This window comes from Budorcas taxicolor, chromosome 9 (assembly GCF_023091745.1).
Source record: "Budorcas taxicolor isolate Tak-1 chromosome 9, Takin1.1, whole genome shotgun sequence".
NCBI lineage: Eukaryota > Metazoa > Chordata > Mammalia > Artiodactyla > Bovidae > Budorcas > Budorcas taxicolor.
The window spans coordinates 19,396,530-19,418,862 of record NC_068918.1 but is presented as its reverse complement, the minus strand read 5'-3'; the positions used below and the strand labels follow the sequence as shown (position 1 = coordinate 19,418,862).

Here is a 22,333-nt window from a genome sequence, read left to right as displayed (position 1 = left end):
TGCTGAAATTTCAGTATCAGAAATTTCAGTATCAGAAATGGTACCATAATACTGCTCAGTGAAGCAGCTGGAATCACATGCTCTAGGGAGTTGTTCACCACAGCAGACAGCCTCTGAAACTCCTTGGATGAAAACTTCAAACTTTGGCAAGACTGAGCTCAGACACTAAGGTTTGATATTGCTTTGATCAAAACTGTGCCACCATCAACAACTGCCATAATAATCCCTCTAAAATAAAAGTAATCTGCTGCAACAGTTACATTAGGTCCTGCGTCTGTTTGCTTAGAATTCACAGACGTTTTCATATGAAAGAAGAAAAAGGTACCTTTCTCATCACCAGCTCTGTTGGCAAGTTACATCTTAGCTAGGACAGTTTTAACTCAGGGCAGAATAAGCTTGTTGCACCTGCTAGAGCTTAATTTGTTTGTCATCCTTATTTACAAGAAACAAAAGTCCCTTCGGCATGCTGACAATTAAAAACAAACAGAATCCGCCAGTTGGAGCGGACCTGATGTTTGGCATCTGAGTTGGCATGGCCCTGCCGTTCCTGCACTTGCCCAGACTCTGACCTTTCCCTGACCAGAACATTCAGCTCAGCTCAACTCCAAAGTGCGCCTCTCGTCCTCCCCGTATGTCCCCTCTCCAGCACTCTGCCAGCTGTGCTCTGCGCTTCCACAGCTCTTGGTCCTGGCAACCTTCCAGGCGGACTCCGTGTCCTTTTCTGAAGTGTATCAGTGCTCACAGTGAGCTGACCCTGGGTTCTTTTAATGGGCACTACACTCCCAAGGGGCCAAGCAGTAGGCATCGAGGGTCAGGTTGTCAGAATCCTTTGCAGTTCTCTCTGCTCTTAGTTCAAACTCAAAAGTTTTGGCATCGAATGTTTTAAAGTACTGATTTATATAGGCTACTCTATTCTTTAATTGATGGTTAGCAAGAAAATTTAATGAAGCAAAACTCTGGAACTCATACTTGATTTCAGAGCTACTGGACAGGACTAATCTTGTGTATCTAAAGCAAAAGGAATCAGATAGCACATTACCTTTGAATTGTGAAAGAATTTGGGGAGCACCTTGGTGGCTCAGATGGTAAAGAATCTGCCTGCAAAGTGTAAAATCTGAGTTCCACCCCTAAGTCAGAGAAAATCTTCTGGAAGAGGAAATGGCAACCCACTCCAGAATTCTTGCCTGGAAAATCCCATGGACAGAGGAGCCTGGCGGGCTACAGTCTGTGGGGTCACCAAGAGTTGGACACGACTGATGGACTAACACTTCTCTTTCATTTGGGGAGCATGATTACCTGTAACAGATTTCACTGATTTTTCTTTCTTTTTTAAAAAATATCTTATTATTCTTATTGCTATTTTTACTTATTTTTTGGCACGCCACATTGCATTTGGGATTTTAGTTCCCTGGTCTGGAATTTGGGATCTTAGCTCACACCTTCTGCATTGGAAGTGCAGAGTCTCAAAAGCTGGACCACCAGGGAAGTTCCCCTCATCGAGTTTTCTTTTAATTAACTGCTCTATTTCTCAGATTTCTGGCACTTCTGTTGTGGGAGGTATTAGCACTGAAGTGGTTTGTAAATTTTAAATAGGTCAACATTTTAAACAGCTTCATAAAATTCATATATATTCATGTTTCCATTCATCACTTTTTATGAAAGAGCAAGATATACATTCATTTTAAACCCATTTTTAAAAATTTTGCTTTAGCCACCACTCAATAAAAATGCCAGATGTACTCTTGGATAGTGTATATCTCTGTGTGCTTCTTCTTTGTAATTTTAATGTGTTGAATCTTCATTTTATGCTAAGACAAAATGATGTACACACTTTAAATGATGATAATGAACTCAGCAGAAAAGCATTCTTGAGTAGAGAAACAGTTCTTTATGATTGTATTTTCCATTTTTCTTAAAGGAAGAATTTATCATTTTTAACATAAGCACACAATATTAGAGCTGGGAGAACCTAAGATCAATTAGCCTGAATTTCTTTGTTCATGGATGAGAAGATACAGCCGCCTAAGTGTCCACAGTAGAACAGAATAAGAACATAGTTATTCTGTTACTAAGCTAGTACTCTCCCCACAAGACCATGCTGTTTTGTCCATCCCAGGTCCTGTGCAGACTTGTTCTTATGTGCCAGAGTGTGCTGATTAGAGTTCCTGAGCATGTTATCGACAATCTAGCCTACAATAGTGCACACACTTCTTTTTCATAGTAAAATTACACTTATTTATGTATTAAAGTGATTAGGCAAATTATCTAAAGTTACAAAGCTCATCTGATACATATGCTTTCAATTACAAAATAGATCTTTTAATTCTAAAGGATTGGTGTTACTCCCAAATCTGATTAAATTGTAGGAATAATTTCTCCTTCACCTGGGGCTACATGGCCACAGTCAGAACCATAATTGTTTCCTCATAAAGGAATAATCGCTATGGAGGAAGAGAAGTATAGCTTTGTATAGGGCCTACTGTTCTCATTTTCCAGGTTTATCATACACAGCAGCCAGAGAAGAAAATAAAATATATTTTGCACTTTAAGGAGTCAATTAAGTCCAGCTGAGAGAAGGCAAAAGTAAGTTTATACAACATGGGCTGACTAAATTAATCTGTGGACTTGAGAGCTCTTTCATAAAGGGCTCCAGGATATTTAGATACATTTTAATGCCCTGTCTTCTCTGGCATTTGAGTCTCAGCTTCAGCCAAATCCCTTGCCAGCCTATGATTCCAGTCCTATAATTGTTTCTCAGAAACAATACTAAACCAGTCAATCAGGATGATTGTTCTCTATTAACCCTTTTTTAAAATGGTCTGCTGTTTATGCATGTGCTACAGTTAAGGTTTAATTATTTTATGGAGAAAAGGTATGTAACCTTGTTTGGAAACATAGTCTTTACAGAGGTAATCAAGTTAAAATGAGTTCAGGAGGGTGGGCCCTAATACAATATGACTGGTGTTGTGATGAAAAGGGGAAATTTGGATACAGAAAGAACAACACAGCAGGACGTGACAGAGACCCAGGAAGAAACACCATTTGAATCTGAAGGCAGAGACTGGAATGATTTGTCTACAAGCCAATGAAAGCCAGCACACCCTTCCAGTTCCTTCAACCCCCACCCCAGCCCACAGAAGCTGGGAAAAGCCTACAGATTCTCCCTCAGAACCCTGTGAAGAACCAACCCTGCTGAAACCCTGACTTTGGACTTCTAGCCTCTATGAATGGGAGACAAGAAACTTCTATTTTCAACCACCCAGTTTTCAGTACTTTGTTACGCCAGCCCTAGGAAACTAATACTAACACTAATCTCTGGACTCCTCTTGTGCTCTCTTAACAGAGTTCCTACCAGGTTCCTTGAGGACTGGCCCCCTGAACTAGCTGTTACATCTTCCGTTTAAGGTTCTAGATGCTGCTGCTGCTGCTAAGTTGCTTCAGTCGTGTCCGACTCTGTGCAACCCCATAGACAGCAGCCCACCTAAATCTCGCATTAAGGCCCTGCCAGAAAACCTCCTCAGGAACTGAGGCAACCAGCTGTCTCCTCAAATAGCGTTTCTCCTCCAGAGTATTTCCTAGTGGCTCAGACTGTAAAATAATCTTCCTGTGATGCAGGAGACCAGCAGTTTGATCCCTGGGTCGGGATCCCCTGGAGAAGGAAATGGCAACCCACTCTAGTATTCTTGCCGGGGAAATCCCATGGACAGAGGAGCCTGGTGGACTACAGTCCACGGGGTTGCAAAGAGTTGGACACGACTGAGCAACTGACACTTTCACTTTCCTCCAGGACATCTCTTTTTGGAGCACTGACCACATGACAGTGTGGCTGTGTACTTGGCTGTTTAGGTCTCTCACTGGATTGAGTCCTATTCTTTGAATTCTTAGTGCTCAGCAGAGTGTTTGGCACAAAGTAAATGCAATGAATAAATTAATATGTATTATTGCCTAATGGCTATAGCCAGTTTTTCTATTTACACCATCTGTCTGCCAGGTCACTCCTCCATTCCCACCGATTGGCCTACTCAGATGTTAATTACATGCTGTTCTTCAGCACACACGCTGCCTTGTAAATTACCTCCCTGTTCCTGAAGGTCAGTTCTCCACATGAACACTTGACAACCCAAGTGGATGTAGCAGACATCTATTCCTCTGAATGCTTAAAAGGCCCTTCTATTGTCTAGGAGCCATTCTAGAGAGACAAAATTCTCTCTCCTAGTTATATGTTTATCATCAAGTTCTAGTCTTTTCTGGTTTACTTTGTTCTATGAATATATTGACATGTTTAATAGTTAAGTAGAAGTGTAACTGTTATCTGAAACCAACAATTAAATTTGAAATTGAAAAAGAAATAAGAAAATACTCAATAAAAGAGTAAACACATGGAGGGAAAAAAAGGAGAAGTAAAAAATGAATTACTATTTTTCACTGGATAATTGAATTTTGCTAATTTGATAATTTAATTTCTTTTTTTTTTATTTTCCTAAGTGTCCAAATTAATCTTTATTACTTTAACCTATATTATTATATTATACACTTATTGTGGGTTTTTCTGATTACATGTTACAGATAGTTTTTGTTTTGATATGGAACTGCTAAATTCTTCAATTGCCTCTGACCAAATAAATTTAACATTATAGCGGCCCAGTGAAAGTTGCATAATTATATATATTTGAAAATAAACACAGAAATGGCAAATGAAATAGCTCTCATCAGAATCAAGTCAATATTAACAAAATAGAGAAAACAAGTGCTTTATTAATTAATTCATTGATTTTCAACATATGTTGAGTGTGTTTCATATGTTTGGCACTTTAGAGATATTAGAATGATTTTTGAGGAGACAGAAGGTGGCGGAGAAGTAGGTGGAAGTGGAGTACATCTCTTTCCACAGATACATCAGGAATACACCTTCAGACACAGGAGATCTTGCAGAACAGCAGCTGACAGCGGGCAGGAATACCTGAGCGCTGGAAAAGAATTTATAGAACCACCGGAAACTCGGTAGGATGAAGGAAGTAGTGGGGAAAACAGGAGAGGCAGCAGGCCTGGACCTGCCCTTGGTGACTGGGGGAACTTAAGCAAGGGTCCCATCCCCATACTGGGCAATTGGTCGGGACAGAGGATATTAGAATGGTTTTCAATTTAATATAACCACACAAACTCAAAGCTGATCCCATCCTGAGAGACCACTGAGTCTGAATCTCTTTGTTCACTGATAAGGAAACACAGAATCATATGAGCAAATGTCAACACGGACCTAGAACATACAAGAAGACAAACTGTTTCTACTCCCAGTGAGTTAGATCCACATACCCACATTTAAAATCTGGTGTCAAAACGCTTTAAAGGCTGAAGGCATGGATGTAAAGTAGCATGGAGGAAGTAACTAAATGCCTATAGAGTGAGCGATAGCAAAGAAGGCCTATTGAAGGATTTGACTTTCCATCTGAGAATCAAAGAAATGAGCAGAAGCCTGCCCTGTGGCCGATGGTCAAGAGTTACGAGATCGCAGCAGGGCTGGCTTAGGGACTGCCCGACAGTTCAGTCTGTGGCATGGGGTTGGGGTGTTGGTGGGGTCTGGACTGCAGTGCTGGTGCAGAGGAAGGAGAGAGTCGGGAATGGAAGGGACTAATGAGGACGCTGCAGAATAAGGAAGGTAAGCGGTAAAGTGGACAAAGCTGGAAATGTGTAGGGCTATCTATTAGTGATCATAATGAAGAGGGCCTTTTATCTTATGACAGACAGTGTGGCTTTTATCTCTATATATAGCATCATGATGACAACAGATGGATTTAAGCCCATGAGTATGATTAGTATTGATTTGAGAGGTTAATGGGGGCTTTCATAGTGGCTCAGACAGTAAAGAATCGGCCTGCAATGTGGGAGACCTGGGTTCGACCCCTGGCTTGGGAAGATCCTCTGGAGAAGGAAATGGCTACCCACTCCAGTATTCTTGCCTGGAAAATCCCATGGACAGAGGAGCCTGGTGGGCTAATGCAGGGAAGGCCTGACAGGTTAATGCAGAAGTCACTTAAGAAGTGACTATCACAACCTACTTGGTAGATCATTGTAGATGGGATAATAATGGGAGAGGAGAGGTGAGAATGGACTAAATTAGAGTGAAAAGGGAGGACAACAAGGGGCTAAGCAGGATTGGGCTTTGGTGTTGAAAGACACCAACAAGTCAGGGATTGCAACTCAAAGGCCCTCGGAGATAAAGCAGATAGATAAATGTCTACTCCAGTAGTGACAAGGGAGAATGGAGGAGGCTGAAAAACAGTGGGTGCAGGTTCTGCCTAATGACATCCAGGTGTAAGTTATTTTAACATACTGGCTGGTCAAAGAGAACTTCTGTGGGATATACTTGAACTCTAGGCCAGGAGTTTAACTGACTATATTCTAACCATGACCTCTCATCTGAAGAGGGTGACTTGAATTCTAGCCTTACCTCCCAAACATTAAAGGAATCAGGAAGGAATCTGCATATGGATATATATATATATATATATTTTAATTACAACCTCCTCTTTCTGTTTTATTTTTGGCTGTGCTGGGTCTTCACTGATGAACAGACTTTGCTCTAGTTGAGGTGAGTGGGGGCTACTCTCAAGTTTCAGTCTGGGGGCTTCGCACACGCTCGGGCTTCAGTGTGTGGTTTCTCTTTTGCACGGGCTCTAGGGCATGTGGGCTCAGTAGTGTCCAGGCTCTAGAGCACAGGCTTAGTAGTTGTGGCACACAGGCTTAGTTGCTCCATGTCACGTCGGATCCTCCTGGAACAGGGGTCATAACCATGTCCCCCTCATTCCCAGGTAGATTCTTTACCACTGAGCCACCAGGGAAGGCCTGGATATATATACTTTGAAACCTATCCAGATGATTCTAGAGTCCAGTCAGGGGTGAGTACCAATTCAGGTCAAAATGGCTCCTAACTTTTTAGCTTGAATAACATGGGTGAATGGTGATGTTAATTTTTAGGACAAAGAATACAGAGGAGTGAAGACATTTTGTGCAACAGAAGTTAACACAGTAGCTTCTGCATAACATATCTCTTTAGACTCAGATATTTGCTGGCTTGTCTGTAATCATTGCAGGCTACTATTACCTCGGATATACTCTACCATTCCTTATAAGAATTCAAGTGCTTTGATAACAAATTCCTAACTATCTATCATATCTAACCATAACTGATATGGAATGTGGTATAGAGAAAATATTTATCTAGACAAATAAGCAGTTATAAAACCACATTTATTTTCACTGAAATACTTGGGAATAGAAAGCAGGTTTTATCCTGTTCTACCTGGATGAGGAAACTAAGCAGTAAAATGAAATCTTTTGTTCATACTTGCACGAAAAAAAAAAAAAAAAAACGTAGAAAAAGCCTCTGAAGCCTATTTCACTGTTGAACAACTGAAGCTCCATTTTCTTTCTTGAGAAATGTTCACTTTCCCAAAATATATTTCATCTATTCAGGAAATATATTCAGGTACTAATCTCTAGCCCAGCCTTTCAGAAATTTATTTTAAACTTCAGCCAGATTCACTGTTTTAATTATGCAAAACTCACTTGTTTAATAAACCCACTCTACAGCCCGCTGCTCAAAGTCTTGAACAGCAGGATTCTAATAGAGCCAGGTCCAAAATGCAAATGGTACCATCTGTATCACCACATCCACTCCAGCAGCACTGCTATTAGATTAGTAGTACAGTCTGCAAGATAAAACAGCAGACACCCAAATCATGTGGAACCAGTTGAGTTTCTGTTTAACCTCCAGCTGATAGAAACACATAACCAGTTCAGTGATGGCTAGCTTAGTCAATTCATACCCAAGAGCTGTGTCCAATTCCCCTGACTAAAGGAATTAAGAACCAAAAAGGGAAAGGGAGTAGAAAGAAGACATTAGTTCTCTAAGTCCAAATATAAATAGGTTTCAATTGAGTAACCTTCATTGTCCCTGGTTGTATAAAGATTAGCTGACCAATCTGGAACTAATTCAAACATTAGGATTCAAGACATAATATTTGTAGAATGATTTGAACTCTTCACAAAAAGGAAGTACACGAAGTATATTAAAAAAGAAAACATGGTGTTTTAATGTGGAATCACACACTGGTATAATTTCAGCTTAATTAGAACTTGTATGAAACTACTACTTGCAACTTTGATATTTGTACAGATCATTTTGTACTAGTCAGTTTTGGACATAATAAATATTAGACAACATTCCATTTTTATCCAGGAAAATTCTTTCATTTTCAGTCTGCATCACACAAATTCAGTAATAATGAGGTTTTTATTTTGCTCTGGCTCACCCAGTATCACATGAGACTGACCACTGGGGAAACTTGGGCATCTTAAGAAATATGTTCTTTTGAATGTTTTTGCTTCCTATAAGTGTTTTTTCTTTTTTTTTTAAGTTTTAGGACTACATGGGTCAATGCCTAGAAAAGTGATGCTTGCAAGATGAGCAAGACAATGCTGGCCATTATTAGTACGCCTTAAATGCAAGATTTCAGTTACTAGATTCAGTTGAGCTGAAAAAGATATTAATTATCACGCTGTCATTGTGCAGCGAGATTGTTTAAGCAAGCTCTGAGACCATAGCAGTCATCAGTGAGATAAGACAAAACTTTTATTTCTATGCTGACGATTTCAAAGTTATTGCATGGCATAAAAAAATTCAAGTTAAAAAGAACCAAACTCTGATTTATTATATTAACAGATTAAAGAAGGAAAATTGCTTGCTAATAGGTCAAAATATATGTTTGTGGCACTAGCTTAATAAACAAAAGCTGACTGCAAATAACTGAAAGACTGTAACCCATTTTGAAGTTATTCTGATCCAATTATTACGCATTATATATTTATACACAGTTTCCCTAGAAGTAAACTTGCTTAAACACTATCAAAAATTAAGACAAAAGAGCAGTAAACATAAAAATTTTCCATTCTCTCATGTAAATGTACAAAATATATACCCTGAATAAAAACAAGATGAAACACAAAATTCAACACTTGCCTTTAGTTTGTATTTTCTTTTCAGGCTTCTCCAGTTTTTCAGCCTTTTCTTTGTGTATTTCTAGGAAAAATTATGATTTGCTTTTAAAAACTCTTTTTTAAAATGTACAAAAATAAACCATAACTATGATCTAAATGTCATAATATTACCATGAAGTCCAAATTATTTTATCCAACAAATTTATAGGTATCTAAAAGGAAAGAATCAATGAAACATATTGCCACATAAATCCCTCATTTATTGATATAAGGAAAAACTTGAAGTTATCTACAATTTAGAATTATTGAAAAAGCTTAAAACTTACATCAATAAATGTTGCCACCATTTTCAGTGCTAAATCTGATCACAAATTATAATTATGTTTTATTTCAATTACTCTCAATACAAATTATGACTCCTTAGTAAAAATGTCATTTAGATTTAGAAAGATTTAGTTTCCACATATTAAATTAAGAATCTGTAAAATGAACTGTAACTATCTAATAAATATATCTCAGAAGTATTGACTCTAAGCCATGTTTAGAATCAAAATTTGGCATCGCATTTAACCAATAATTACTGCAAGCAGATAGACATATTTCATAGAATTAGTTAGCTGTTACATTTTTTTCTAAATATCAGGTTTTAAGAAATATATTCAATTTGCTTCTAGTTCAGTATATATACATTGCCAAGGCTTAGAAAATATAGTTAAATCTGAATTTGCAGTTAATTTGGACAGAAGTAAATTTGAGATTAGAGTTTACAAATATGATTACTACCTCTGAAAAGAGACTTAGTCTTAAATACCATGGTATTTCTTAGAAAAATGCTAATGAGTTTAACTTATTTATTTATCACAACTTTATTCTACAGACGGTCTGAGATGGTGCTAATTACTGTACATATTCTAAATTCTCCATTTGTATGTTAGAATTTGCATTTTTATAATTTTTATGGATGTGTAAAATCAAGATCAACTAGAGGAAAATCCTAAAATCTTCAGAAAAGACAGTTTCTTTCATTCAACAGTTAAAGAAATAATCACATTGTGAAGATCACCTCCCCTCATTTTCTCCATTAATCAGTTATACTATTTATAAAGCCACTCTTCTACCCTTATCCCATTCATGACTTTGAAAATGGCAATGGAGATACAGAAGAGTTAAGATTTCCAACTACATTTCTGGAAAAAAAAAAACAAACAAACAGAAAAAGCCTTCAAGGTGCGTGGAACGATTTCCAAAGAGCGTAGGAAACATTTACCTTCCAGCTTCTCTCATTATTTTTAATCTCTACCTTATGTCTCCAGATCTTACTCCAAAGCATGGTTTCTCATCCTAGCATTATTGATTTTTGGATTGGGAAAAGTCATTATTTGGAGGTGGGTAGGGCTATGGTTTTTCCAGTAGTCATGTATGGATGTGAGAGTTGGACTGTGAAGAAAGGTGAGCGCTGAAGAATTGATGCTTTTGAACTGTGGTGTTGGAGAAGACTCTTGAGAGTCCCTTGGACTGCAAGGAGATCCAACCAGTCCATTCTGAAGGAGATCAGCCCTGGGATTTCTTTGGAAGGAATGATGCTAAAGCTGAAACTCCAGTACTTGGGCCACCTCCTGCGAAGAGCTGACTCATTGGAAAAGACTGATGCTGGGAGGGATTGGGGGCAGGAGGAGAAGGGGACGACAGAGGATGAGATGGCTGGATGGCATCACGGACTCGATGGACGTGAGTCTGAGTGAACTCCGGGAGTTGGGGATGGACAGGGAGGCCTGGCGTGCTGCGATTCACGGGGTCGCAAACAGTCGGACACGACTGAGCGACTGACCTGAACTGAGGGCTATTGCGTGCACTGTAGAGTACTGAGCAGCACAGCACCCTATTAAATGATTCTGGATGCTACGCCAGCCCTAGTCATGACTACAAAGAATGTCGTTAGATATTGTCAAACGATCTTTATTGACAATTTATATCTTTAGAGCAATCACTCTTTGTCACCCATATTGCCCAATGCAGTGGCCACTAAACATGGATACATGTTAAGGATATGATATGTGATTAATCTGAATTGAAATGTGCTATAAATGTAAGTACATAACGGTTTGTGGAGACTTAATGCTAAAAAGAATAAAATATATCATAATTTTTGTATTAATTACATATTGGGATGATATTATTTTGGACATATTGTGATGGTTTGTGTGTAAACTTGGCTAGGCTATGATCTCAAATCATTCAAATGAACACTAATCTAGAAGTTGAAAGTGAAAGTCATTAAGTTGTGTTGGACTCTTTGCAACCCCATGGACTACACAGTCCATGGAATTCTCCAGGAAAGAATACTGGAGTGGGTAAGCCTTTCCCTTCTCCAGGGTTTTTTCCCAACCCAAGTCTCCTGCATTGCGGGCTGATTCCTTACCAGCTGAGCCTCAAGGGAAGCCCAAGAATACTGGAGTGGGTAGCCTATCCCTTCACTAGCAGATCTTCCTGACCGAGGAATCAAACCGGGGTCTCCTGCATTAGAGGCAGATTCTTTACCAACTGAGCTATCAGAGAAGCCCAGTGTAGAAGTTGCTAGGAAGGTATTTTGCAGATATAATTAAAATTCCTAGTTTATTGATTTTTAAAAAACATGGTTCTGGATCATCTGGGCGGGCTTGTCTGTTCTATCGAAAGGTCTTAAAAACAGGTTTGAGGTTCCCTGGGGGAAAAAATAAATTCTTTGGGTGTACAGCTTTGGTGCGTGCACATGGGCGCAAGCTTGCTCATGACTTTTACTTTCTAACTGCCTGTCCTGTGCATTCTGATTTGCTTAGCCAGTCTGCACAGTCACATAGGCCAATTCCTTGCAACAAATGTCTTACTAGATAAATATATCTGCATAATTTCCTACTGGTTTTATTTCTTTGGTTGAGACCTGACTGATACTATAGATTAATTAAGAAATATTATTCAAATTAATTCCATATTTTTCTTTTTGTGCTATGCTCAGTCATGTCGGACTCTTCATGATCCCATGAAGTGCAGCCCACCAGGCTCCTCTGTTCTTGGCGTTCTCCAGGCAAGAACAGTGGAGTGGGTAGCCATTCCCTTCTTCAGGGGATCTTCCGGACCCAGGAATCGAACTAAGGTCTCCTGCATTGCAGGCAGACTCTTTACCAGCAGAGCTACCAGGGAAGTTCTTATTTTATTTTTTTTTTATTTTTATAATTTTATAATGTGGCTACTCAAAAAAATATTTAAATATACATGTGGCTCACACTATATTAGTTTTGGACAGTATTGGTCTGGTTCTGGGGCAGGCAAATTACCTTCTTAGTTCATTTACAGGGTTAAATCTTCTATAAATGAATCATAAAACCAAACTGAAAATGCTCCCTTGCCCATATCATTCTCCTTCCTCCCTCCTATTTAAACTACCAGAAGCAATGGAGAAGACTGGTGCCTTGTATAACTCAGTCTGATTAAGTAAAATGATTCAGAGTGGTCAAAGATTTAGAGTGGTCTTTGCAAGCACCAAGGGAATCATCCTTAAGAAATAATTTCTTATTCCCAAAGGGGATTAATTTGAATATAAAAATGGGATGAAATGCTAAATTAAAAATTTATATGAAATGTTGCATCTTCTGTGACTGAACTATTGTTGAAGCTATCATTACTTTTCTAGATTGACTACTTTTCTGTGTCTCCTCACTTCCTTAGTTAGTAACTGCTTGAGTCTGCAATTTGGAAGTCAGAGAAGGCCTCAGAGACTAAGGCTTCTTTTTTCCCCTACAAACAAGAAATGGGTGATACAGAGAGGCTTTCGGTCCAAGGAGCCCCTGAGGGTCCTGCTCATTACAGTCTCAAGGACCAAGTCCTAACATTTTCTATTTCTGATTCTGAACTTCAGCTTTCAATAAACTAAGACAGCTCCACTGATCTGGAAAGATATATTCAGATTTTTTTAAAGTGGGAGTCCCAGATTAAAACTCACACACACACACACACACACACACACACACACACACAGTGTGTGCACATACAAATCTCTACAGCTAACAATGAAATATAATGACTTACATAGACAATGTTTTGCAAAAACATCATCAACAATTTTTTTTTATTTGGTGATCTCTTGAAGACTTAGTATTTCTGTACACATAAGTGCAGACAGGCACAACCAACCTTGAAAGGCATACACACATACATTTCTTTGCTTGTAGATGACAAAAGAAATTTATTTCTGATGATTCTGAATTGGAACTGATTTTTGCTATTGTGAGACACATCTCTTTGGCACAAGGGAATCAAAGCCCAGTAGATTCAGAAAAAGCTCTTTACCTTCCCCTCAACTGCCTAAATATACATGGAAAGATGGCCTGTACCAAAGAGAAAGCTATAACCAGAGATACAAGAAACTTATCTGTATAACAGAACAATCTTTATTTTCCAAACATCTTTTGTCCCTTCTTCTGAATGGCCTTCCTTCCCTTTGTGTCCTCAGACCACTCTCTCTTTCCTTAGCTCAGGATGCTAATTATATAAGTCTTAAATACTTGGCTGCCCTTCAGGTTTCATATTTTTAATTGGGCTTCCATATGTATGAACTTTATTTTTCTCTTTATATCAATTTAATTATTAGACCAGCAAAAAACCTAGAAGAGAAAAAGAAAATTTTTTCTGCCCCTACTTTTCAAACTTAAGGATAAATTAAATGTCTCTGCATGCTTTATTACAATATTACATTTTCTTTGAGGATTGTATTACATCACTATTGTCACTGTCCAAGGCTATCAAATGTCCAAAGATGCCAATGTAGCCTCTACACAGTGTGCCTGCCAGTTCCATCTCCTTACACTTCAGCCAGGAAATGATGACCATTCAGGCTCCTGCCCAACTGAGTAACAGCATGCTACCAATTTAGACTTCAGAAAGATCTTTTTTCTCATAAACAGCTAATGCCTAATTTCTTACTCTCAACTGCTCTTGCCAGCTAAGGGCCATTCGTGTGAGAATGGAAAATTAAATTTAAAGATTCAAGTCAGTAAAGTAGAAATTTATTACCCTATGGCTTTCAGCAAAACTCAAAGAAAAATAAAATTTCGTATACTGATACTAGCTTTTAGTTATTCAATAATGTCTATAGACAGGGGAATACCTCTACTTACGCGACACAGCAGTAATGCATAGCAGCATAAAGTTTCATTTAACTTTGACACTCCTTAAAAATAGTTCACTAAACCTGAACCAATTTTGGACACAAGGGACAAAGAAAAAGGTCAAAGTAGTCATTATTTACCTCCAAATGTATGTGCTTTACCTTAGGTTACAGTCCAGTGTCTCTGAGAATGTGATAAGTCTCAGGATCAGATTCTAGTTGGAATGATAAACCATTTTGGTAATAGTAAACCTGAGAGATTGGCTTGTGTCTTAAAGAGCAGGAAGCAAGTATTCCAATCCCAGGTGTCAGACTATCCATAGGTCCTTAAAGGTACAGAAGTCAATTTAAAATTTTGATAACTGGAGAAGGGAAAAACAAATGGGAAAGAGTGACAGTTATCTCAGTGTGTCAGAAAGTAATGAAAGGAAACCCTTCGTTTTACTGAATTATCAGTAACCTTAACTGATATCAATCAGTTCTCCACTAGTGTTTACCGTGTTTGTAATGATACAAGGGCTACTTAAGAGAAGGGCAAGTTACTTCCACAGAAATGGGAAGTGTATTCCAACTGCTTTCGCTAGTCCTGTTTCTCGATCACATTTCTCATTATCTGTAGGGAAGTATGTGTAGATATGAGAAGTGGAGAAAAAAGTATAAGTCTTCTTTCACATTCTTATTGTTATTCATCTCACTTTGCTAGGCTTTCAAGGCATTTTTCTTATTAAAGGAACCCAGAGAATTTAAACTTTGGCTTTCATGCTTTATAATTCAGTGGAGATAATAAAAAAAATATACCCTCCTAGGTCAGGGTGTTTTTCTAAAGTCCAATGCCAAATAAGTAATTGGATTACAGTTCAACGTCTCTGAAGAAGTATTAGTCTCAGCATCAGACTTGTAAAGTGCTCAGAAACAAGAGAAGGAGATGTAATAACTTATTATGTTGCTGAGAAAAAAATAAACATTAGTATCATTTAGAGTATTCATTATTTCTGGATTGCAGTAATCATTAAACGATTACTTGAATAACTCATACTAAAGGTGACATAAATCAATAAAATTCTGGCATAATTAAAATGCATTTTGTTAGAAAACTCTGGACATATAAACCACTAAAAGATCTACACAAAAATATTATCATTGCTGGCATGTATTAAAATGCAGTTTAGTGTTGGAAGATAATTAATGCTTGAGTCAATCTACACCATTCAAATATATTTCTCATACCTACTAGCTGTGCAAACTTCATTTCCTCATCTGGAAAATGAGGTTTATACTATATCTACCACATAAATTCAGGCTTCCCTGATGTCTCAGTAAAGAATCTGCCTGCAATGCAGGAGACCACCTGCAATGTATGAGTCCCGGATTCAGTTTCTAGGTAGGGAAGACCCCTTGGAGAAGGAAATGGCAACCCACTCCAGTATTTTTGTTTGGGAAATCCCAACGACAGAGAAGCCTGGCAGGCTATATAGTCCATGGGGTCACAAAAGAGTTGGATATGACTTAGTGACTAAACCATCACAACCACATAGCTTTACATGAGGAAAAACATAAGTTAAAATGTAAAGGATTTAGAGCAGTACCTGGTATCTGATAAACATTATGTAAATATTAGCTATTATTATTATTATTGTCTCCCTTACTAAATTCTAAATTTTCTGAGGACAAAAACTATGTCTATTTTGTTTCACAGTAAATTTTCAATAATAATTGGCACATACTAACTACTTGATAAATATATATTAAGTTTAAAAATAAATATTTGAGCAAAATTATAAACTACCAACTCCTACATAACAAAGAAAGTTGTGGTAGATAGTATTTCACTTGTTCTTTACGACACAATGCTCAAACGACTTAAATACTAAAATACATGTGGTTGAAAATTTTGAGACAGAAAAACGTTGCATTTCTCAACATTTTTACTTTCTATTAGAAATGCTGGAGAAAGTTGCAGAATTTTACTATTGGTGGAAATTTTAAAATGTATATGAAAGATATTGTAAATTGCAACACTTGTACAAAAGGTAGGGTTTTTTCTTATTTGTTTACAGGAGCTTTATTTACAATTGTTAAAACTTGGAAGCAACTGAGGTATGTTTCACCAGGTAAGTGAAGAAATATACTGTTGTACCTCCAGACATGGAATATCATTCAACACTAATATGAAATAAAAATACATCATCAAGCCATAAAAAGATATGGAAGAAAATTATAGGCATATTACCAATATATTTTTAAAACATTTTTTCCCACAGTCATCAACACGGGTGACAATAAGATAGGGTTTTTAAATATTGTTTTCCTGGAACACTGAAAAGCTAAATCGTAATCAAATTAAAAGCACTGGGTGTTTTTAATACTTTGCCTTAAGTTATCCATAGATGCTTACATGCAGGATATCAACTATGAACTGACATATATAATTGACAATTATACCTATAATAAAATATTAACAATTAAAATCATATTCATTTTAACAGAAAAAAAGAAGTTGAAACAGGTTTTAAAGTGGGATATGCTAGCCCATCTAACTTGAAGGGGGTAAAAATTTCTATTTATTTTGGTCTACATGTTAAGGAATATTTCATTGCAGTTTTTCCTATTTGTGATTATGGCATTTAAACGATAATCTGCATTCTTTTGTGTAATAACACTGCTTACATATTTATGGTATTTTATATGTAGAATAGTGACTTGTTGGCATTTGTTGCATATATTTCTGTTGGATACCTCAGAAGACAGATATAAATTTTAGTGATCTTCCTGGTGGCCCAAAGTGGAACTTCTACGTATAATGGGGAATTTTCGGGTTCTCATCAGGAACATGCAGCACGTAATAGCCAAAATCTTTAAAACTCCCAGTGAGAAATGGTTATCCTTCTTCATCTTCAGGCTGTTTAATTCTATCAAAATGTATTTATCTAAGCTCTACATCTCCCAGGGTGCAGTGTTAATCACAGACTAACCAATTTTCCCAAGACTCTCTGCGCTTGACGCTCACATTTAACTTAGGAAGAGAGGCCATACGTACAAAAATCAAACAGGAAGGCTGACAGCAGCAGCAACCAATGGGACCAGAATTAGTAAAAATAGATTGTCCTAAATAAGTCCAAAGAATGAGTTTACTGCAGTAAAGGCTTTCTGAATTATTTTGTTATATTACGTGTATTTTACTTATTATAAATTGTTATTATCTACTTACAATCATAACACAGTTTATTGTTGAGCAGTTTATAAATTTGTTTAAGTCTTACATGGATAGTTGAAAGCACACAATTTTTTCCCTCTATATGACATACTGTTAATAAATTAAAAATATTATCTATTCAAGAATTTAAAATGACAGACTCAAGAAATTTAAAGGATAATCTCTGTCACCAAGGCAACGATCCTAATTCTTTTAGATGACAACCCAGTTTATTAAATTGTTCTGAGGGTTGTGGATTTTAAATAATGCCTTTTGTCAAGATGTTTTCTCAATATATCTCACAAGTGCTAGACAGCATAAAATATCTTTTTATAATTTTTATTTTAATATTAAAATTCAAATTATTTATTCACTTGAACATAGAATCTACACTTTTAAGATTTTGCCAATTGTTATTAGGACACAAAAGTTCAGATAGCACGCAGGCACACATGAAGACATAAGAAGCCCTTCTTAAATGAGAAAATGCAAAGAAATTGAGCAAAACAATAGAATGGGACAGACTAGAGTTCTCTTCATGAAAACTGGAGATATCAAGGGAATATTTCATGTAAGGATGGGCACAATAAAGAACAGAGTTGGTAAAAGCTTAACAGAAGCAGAAGATATTAAGAAGTGGCAAGAATACACAGCTATACAAAAAAGATCTTAATGACTTGGGTAACCACGATGGTGTGTTCATTCACCTAGAGCCAGACATCCTGGAGTGTGAAGTCAAGTGGGCCTTAGGAAGCATTACTATGAGCAACATTAGTGGAGCTGATGGAATTTCAGCTGAGTTATTTAAAATCCTAAAAGACAATGCTGTTAAAGTACTGTACTCAAAAAGACAGCAAATTTGGAAAACTCAGCAGTGCTCACAGGCTGGAAAAGGTCAGTTTTCATTCAAATCCCAAAGAAAGGCAATGCCAAAGAATGTTCAAACTAGCAAACCATTGTGCTCTTTCACGTGCTAGCAAAGGTAACGCTCAAAATCCTTCAAGCTAAGCTTCAACAGTATGTGAATTGAGAACATCCAGATGTAAAGCTCGGTTTAGAAAAGGCAGAGGAACCAAAGATAAAGTTGCCAACATTTGTTGGATCATAGAGAAAGCAAGGGAATTCAAAAAAAAAAAAACAAAAAACAAAAAACATTTGTTTCATTGACAGTGCAAAAGCCTTTGACTTTGTGGATCAGTCAAAGGAAAACTGAGGAAAATTCTTAAAGAGATGGGAGTACCAGACCACATTACCTATCTGTTGAGAAACCTGTATGCGGGTCAAGAAGCAATAGCTAGAACTGGACATGGAAAAACTGACTGGTTCCAAATTGGGAAAGGGGTATGACAAGGCTATCTATTGTTAATCTGCTCATTTAACTCATACGCAGAGTACATCATGTGAAATGAAGGGCTAGCTGAATCACAAACTGGAATCAAGATTGCTGGGAAAAATATCAACAACCTCAATATGCAGATGATACCACTCTTATGGCAAAAAGTGAAGAGGAACTAAAGAGCCTCCTGATGAGGGTGAAAGGGGAACGAAAATCTGGCTTAAAACTCAACATTCAAAAAGTTAAGATCATGCATCCAGTACCACCATTTCCTGGAAAATAGAAGGGGAATAAGTGGAAGCAATGACAAATTTTATTTTCTTGGGCTCAAAGATCACTCTGGACAGTGACTGTAACTATGAAATTAAAAGATGCTTGCTCTTTGGAAGGAAAGCTATGACAATCCTAGACAGTGTATTAAAAAGCACAGACATCACTTTGCTGACAAATGTTCTTATAGTCAGAGCTATGGTTTTTCCGGTAGTCAGGTATGAGTGTGAGAATGGGACCATAAAGAAGACTGAGCATTGGAGAACGGATGCTTCTGAATTGTGGTGCTGGAGAGGACTCTTCAGAGTCTCTTGTACTGCAAGGAGATCAAACCAGTCAATTCTAAAGGAAATCAACTCTGAATATTCACTGGAAGGATTGTTGCTCCAATGCTGAAGCTCCAATAGTTTGGCCACCTGATGTGAAGCGCCTACTCATTGGAAAAGACCTTGACGCTGGATAGACTAGAGGCAAAAGGAGAAGGGATGGCAGAAGATGAGGTAGTTAGATAGCATCACCAACTCAACAGACATGAATTTGAGCAAACTCTGAGAGAGAGTGGAGGACAGAAAACCCTGGTGTGCTTCAGGCAATGGGGTCACAAAGAGTTAGACAGGACTTTACAACTGAACAACAACAAAATAAAATGAGAAACTATTTCCCATGTGTTCATAAACCAGACAGAGGTGGAAATGATTAAATAATACCTTTTTGAAGATAATTACTGGTGGAGTTTACAGATTTGGATGAGGTTTTGGCTTAGTTCATATGTGTGTTTCACGTTTGATGATAATACTAGACAAGATCAAAGTGGCTATACATCAGATTCATCTGGAGAAATTTTAAAACATATTCCTAGCTGTAGCACAAATGTAATGTGTTTTTCATGGTGAGAAACCTTTTAGGAATCTCCAATTTAAATAAACTCTGAAGTAGTTTCAGAACCACATCAGAAGTAGAACCTACTGTCTGAACCGATATTCCTTAAATTTTAATGGGAATATGACTTGCCTGGGGAATTTTCTAAAAATGTAGATTCTGATTCATTTGGTCTAGATGGAGCCTGGTTCTGTATTCCCAAATCCCAGGTGATGCTGCTAAAACTGCTGTCCCATTAAGCACATTTTGAGTCAAAGGTCCTAGCCCAGTTGAAACTCTTAGAAAAATTATTAACATATGACTGCACAATTCAACAATAGAATCAAAAAATATCATAGCTGGAAAGGACCTGGGCATCTGTAAATCTAGCATCTTTGTTTTACAGATGTGAGAACTGAGAACCACTGAGGTTAAGTAACTTAACCATAGTAGGTTAAGAGCAGAAAGAGAACTAATCTCTTCGTTGTGTTTATTCGAGGCTATCTCAGTCATTTTCAAAATGTTGATGTGTTCAGCTGATGGGCATCAATTATAAATAGTTATTTCAATGATCTAGGTCAATGCGACAATGATATAGAATTAGTTTTTATTTTATCCTTCACAGTTTAGTATTTTCTTAACATACAAAAACAGTCACTATGTGTAAACAAAATATGCAGTTATCCGCTTATCCTCAACTGTCTCCCTTACTGGTATCACAAAGCACGTTAGCTGCTCATTCATGTCTGAATCTTTTCAACTCCATGGACTGAAGCCCGCCAGACCCCTATTTCCATGGAATTTTCTAGGCAAGATTATTGGAGTGGATAGCCATTTGTTTCTCCAGGGGATCTTCCAGACCCATCAAATTCTTCACCATCTAAGCCACCAAAACTTCTTAAATTTTTTCTTTTTTTTTTTTTTTTGGCTTTGCCTCATGGCTTGTAGGATCTTAGTTCCCCAAGCAGGGATCGAATCCAGGCCCTGACAGTGAAAGCAGCAAACTCTAACCACTCAATCACCAGGGAATCCCCCAAACCTCTTATTTTTAGAATTAATCATTGGGTTGCAAAGGTTCTCACCCTGAGTGTGCATTAGAAGCACACTGTGGAGATTTAAAAAGTACAACTCAAACTCTGGAAATTCTGAGGTGGGAAGTGATCTGAGATTTCAAATTAAAAACAAAAGTAAAAATGAGGTATTTTTGGGCATCTGTAACTTTCCTGATGGAATCAATTATTATAACAGTGACCCTCTTTTAGTCTTAGGAGCTAATCCTTTTCCAATATCAATACAAGTATTTGGGTGATACTAAACCTAATTTTTGCAGAGTCAAACACAACTGAGTGACTAAACACACAAACCTAATCTTTAGTTTCAAGAGTAGGTCTATTCCCTAGGTCTTGACAAAGTGCTTGTTGCATATCCCTGACTCCCTGATTGCTTGTAACAAGAGTATGTCACTCAATATGGATCAATGAGTCAACTACATTGCTTTTGCTGAAACAGATGGGATATAGCACGAGCTCCTCTCTAGAGTTGTTAAAGTAAGTAACTTTGGCCTCAAGTTTCTGGTAACCATAATTGCAACCAGGACAGGGAAGGTTGCCAGAGACTCAAGCAAACAAAGCAGACAAAGGAAAGCAGACTCAGTAAATGAGAAGAAAAGATTTACTAATAACACTATATAAAAAGCTGTATCTAGACATCCCTAATGTAGAAGGCAACGGCAACCCACTCCAGTACTCTTGCCTGGAAAATCCCATGGATGGAGGAGCCTGGTAGGCTGCAGTACATGGGGTCGCAAAGAGCCAGACACGACTTCACGTTCACTTTTCACTCCCATGCACTGGAGAAGGAAATGGCAACCAACTCCAGTGTTCTTGCCTGGAGAATCCCAGGGGTGGGGGAGCCTGGTGGGCTGCCATCTATGGGGTTGCACAGAGTCGGACACAACTGAAGTGACTTAGCAGCAACAGCAGCAGCAGACATCCCTAAAGCTCGTTCTACTTTTGTAAATTTTAGTCACTTGAACCAATAACCTTTGCCAGTAAGTCAGTCTGAAATGGGCTTGTGGAAAAAAGTAAGTTTAATTAAGACAACATTTGAGTCTGATGCAGAGTTGAGAATCCCTGATGGTTTTTCTGCTTTGCCTCTTTTAAATCATTTGTTGCATTTTTCAACAAACCTTTCTAAAAGGAAAAACATAACCTGGAATAGGTAAAACTTTTAGCAAACTGCTGGCAATTCAAGGCAGCACCTAGTGTCTCATGATGTTGAAAGAAGGAACATGCAGAGTGGAAGGGAGAAGAATCTAGAAAACATATAAACCTAACACTCTCTCACTCAGTTCAGTTCAGTCGCTCAGTTGTGTCTGACTCTTTGCAACCTCATGGGCTGCAGCACGCCAGGCTTCCCTGTCTTTCACAAACTCTGGGAGCTTGCTCAAACTCATGTCCATGGACTCAGTGATGCCATCCAACGATCTCATTCTCTGTCGTCCCCTTCAATCTTTCTGAGCAACAGGGTCTTTTCCAAT

The 22,333-nt window shown here is 37.8% G+C and overlaps 1 protein-coding gene across 32 annotated transcripts in view; it reads right to left on the bottom strand.

The window, feature by feature from the left end:
* Positions 1-22,333, bottom strand: part of TRDN (triadin) — a 405,761-nt gene that overhangs the window by 289,215 nt on the left and 94,213 nt on the right. For all 32 annotated transcript variants that reach the window (XM_052645523.1, XM_052645524.1, XM_052645525.1 and 29 more), the window contains exon 5: positions 9,020-9,079. In XM_052645523.1, coding sequence (XP_052501483.1) covers positions 9,020-9,079 — 60 coding nt within the window. The remainder of the gene's footprint in view (positions 1-9,019; positions 9,080-22,333) is intronic.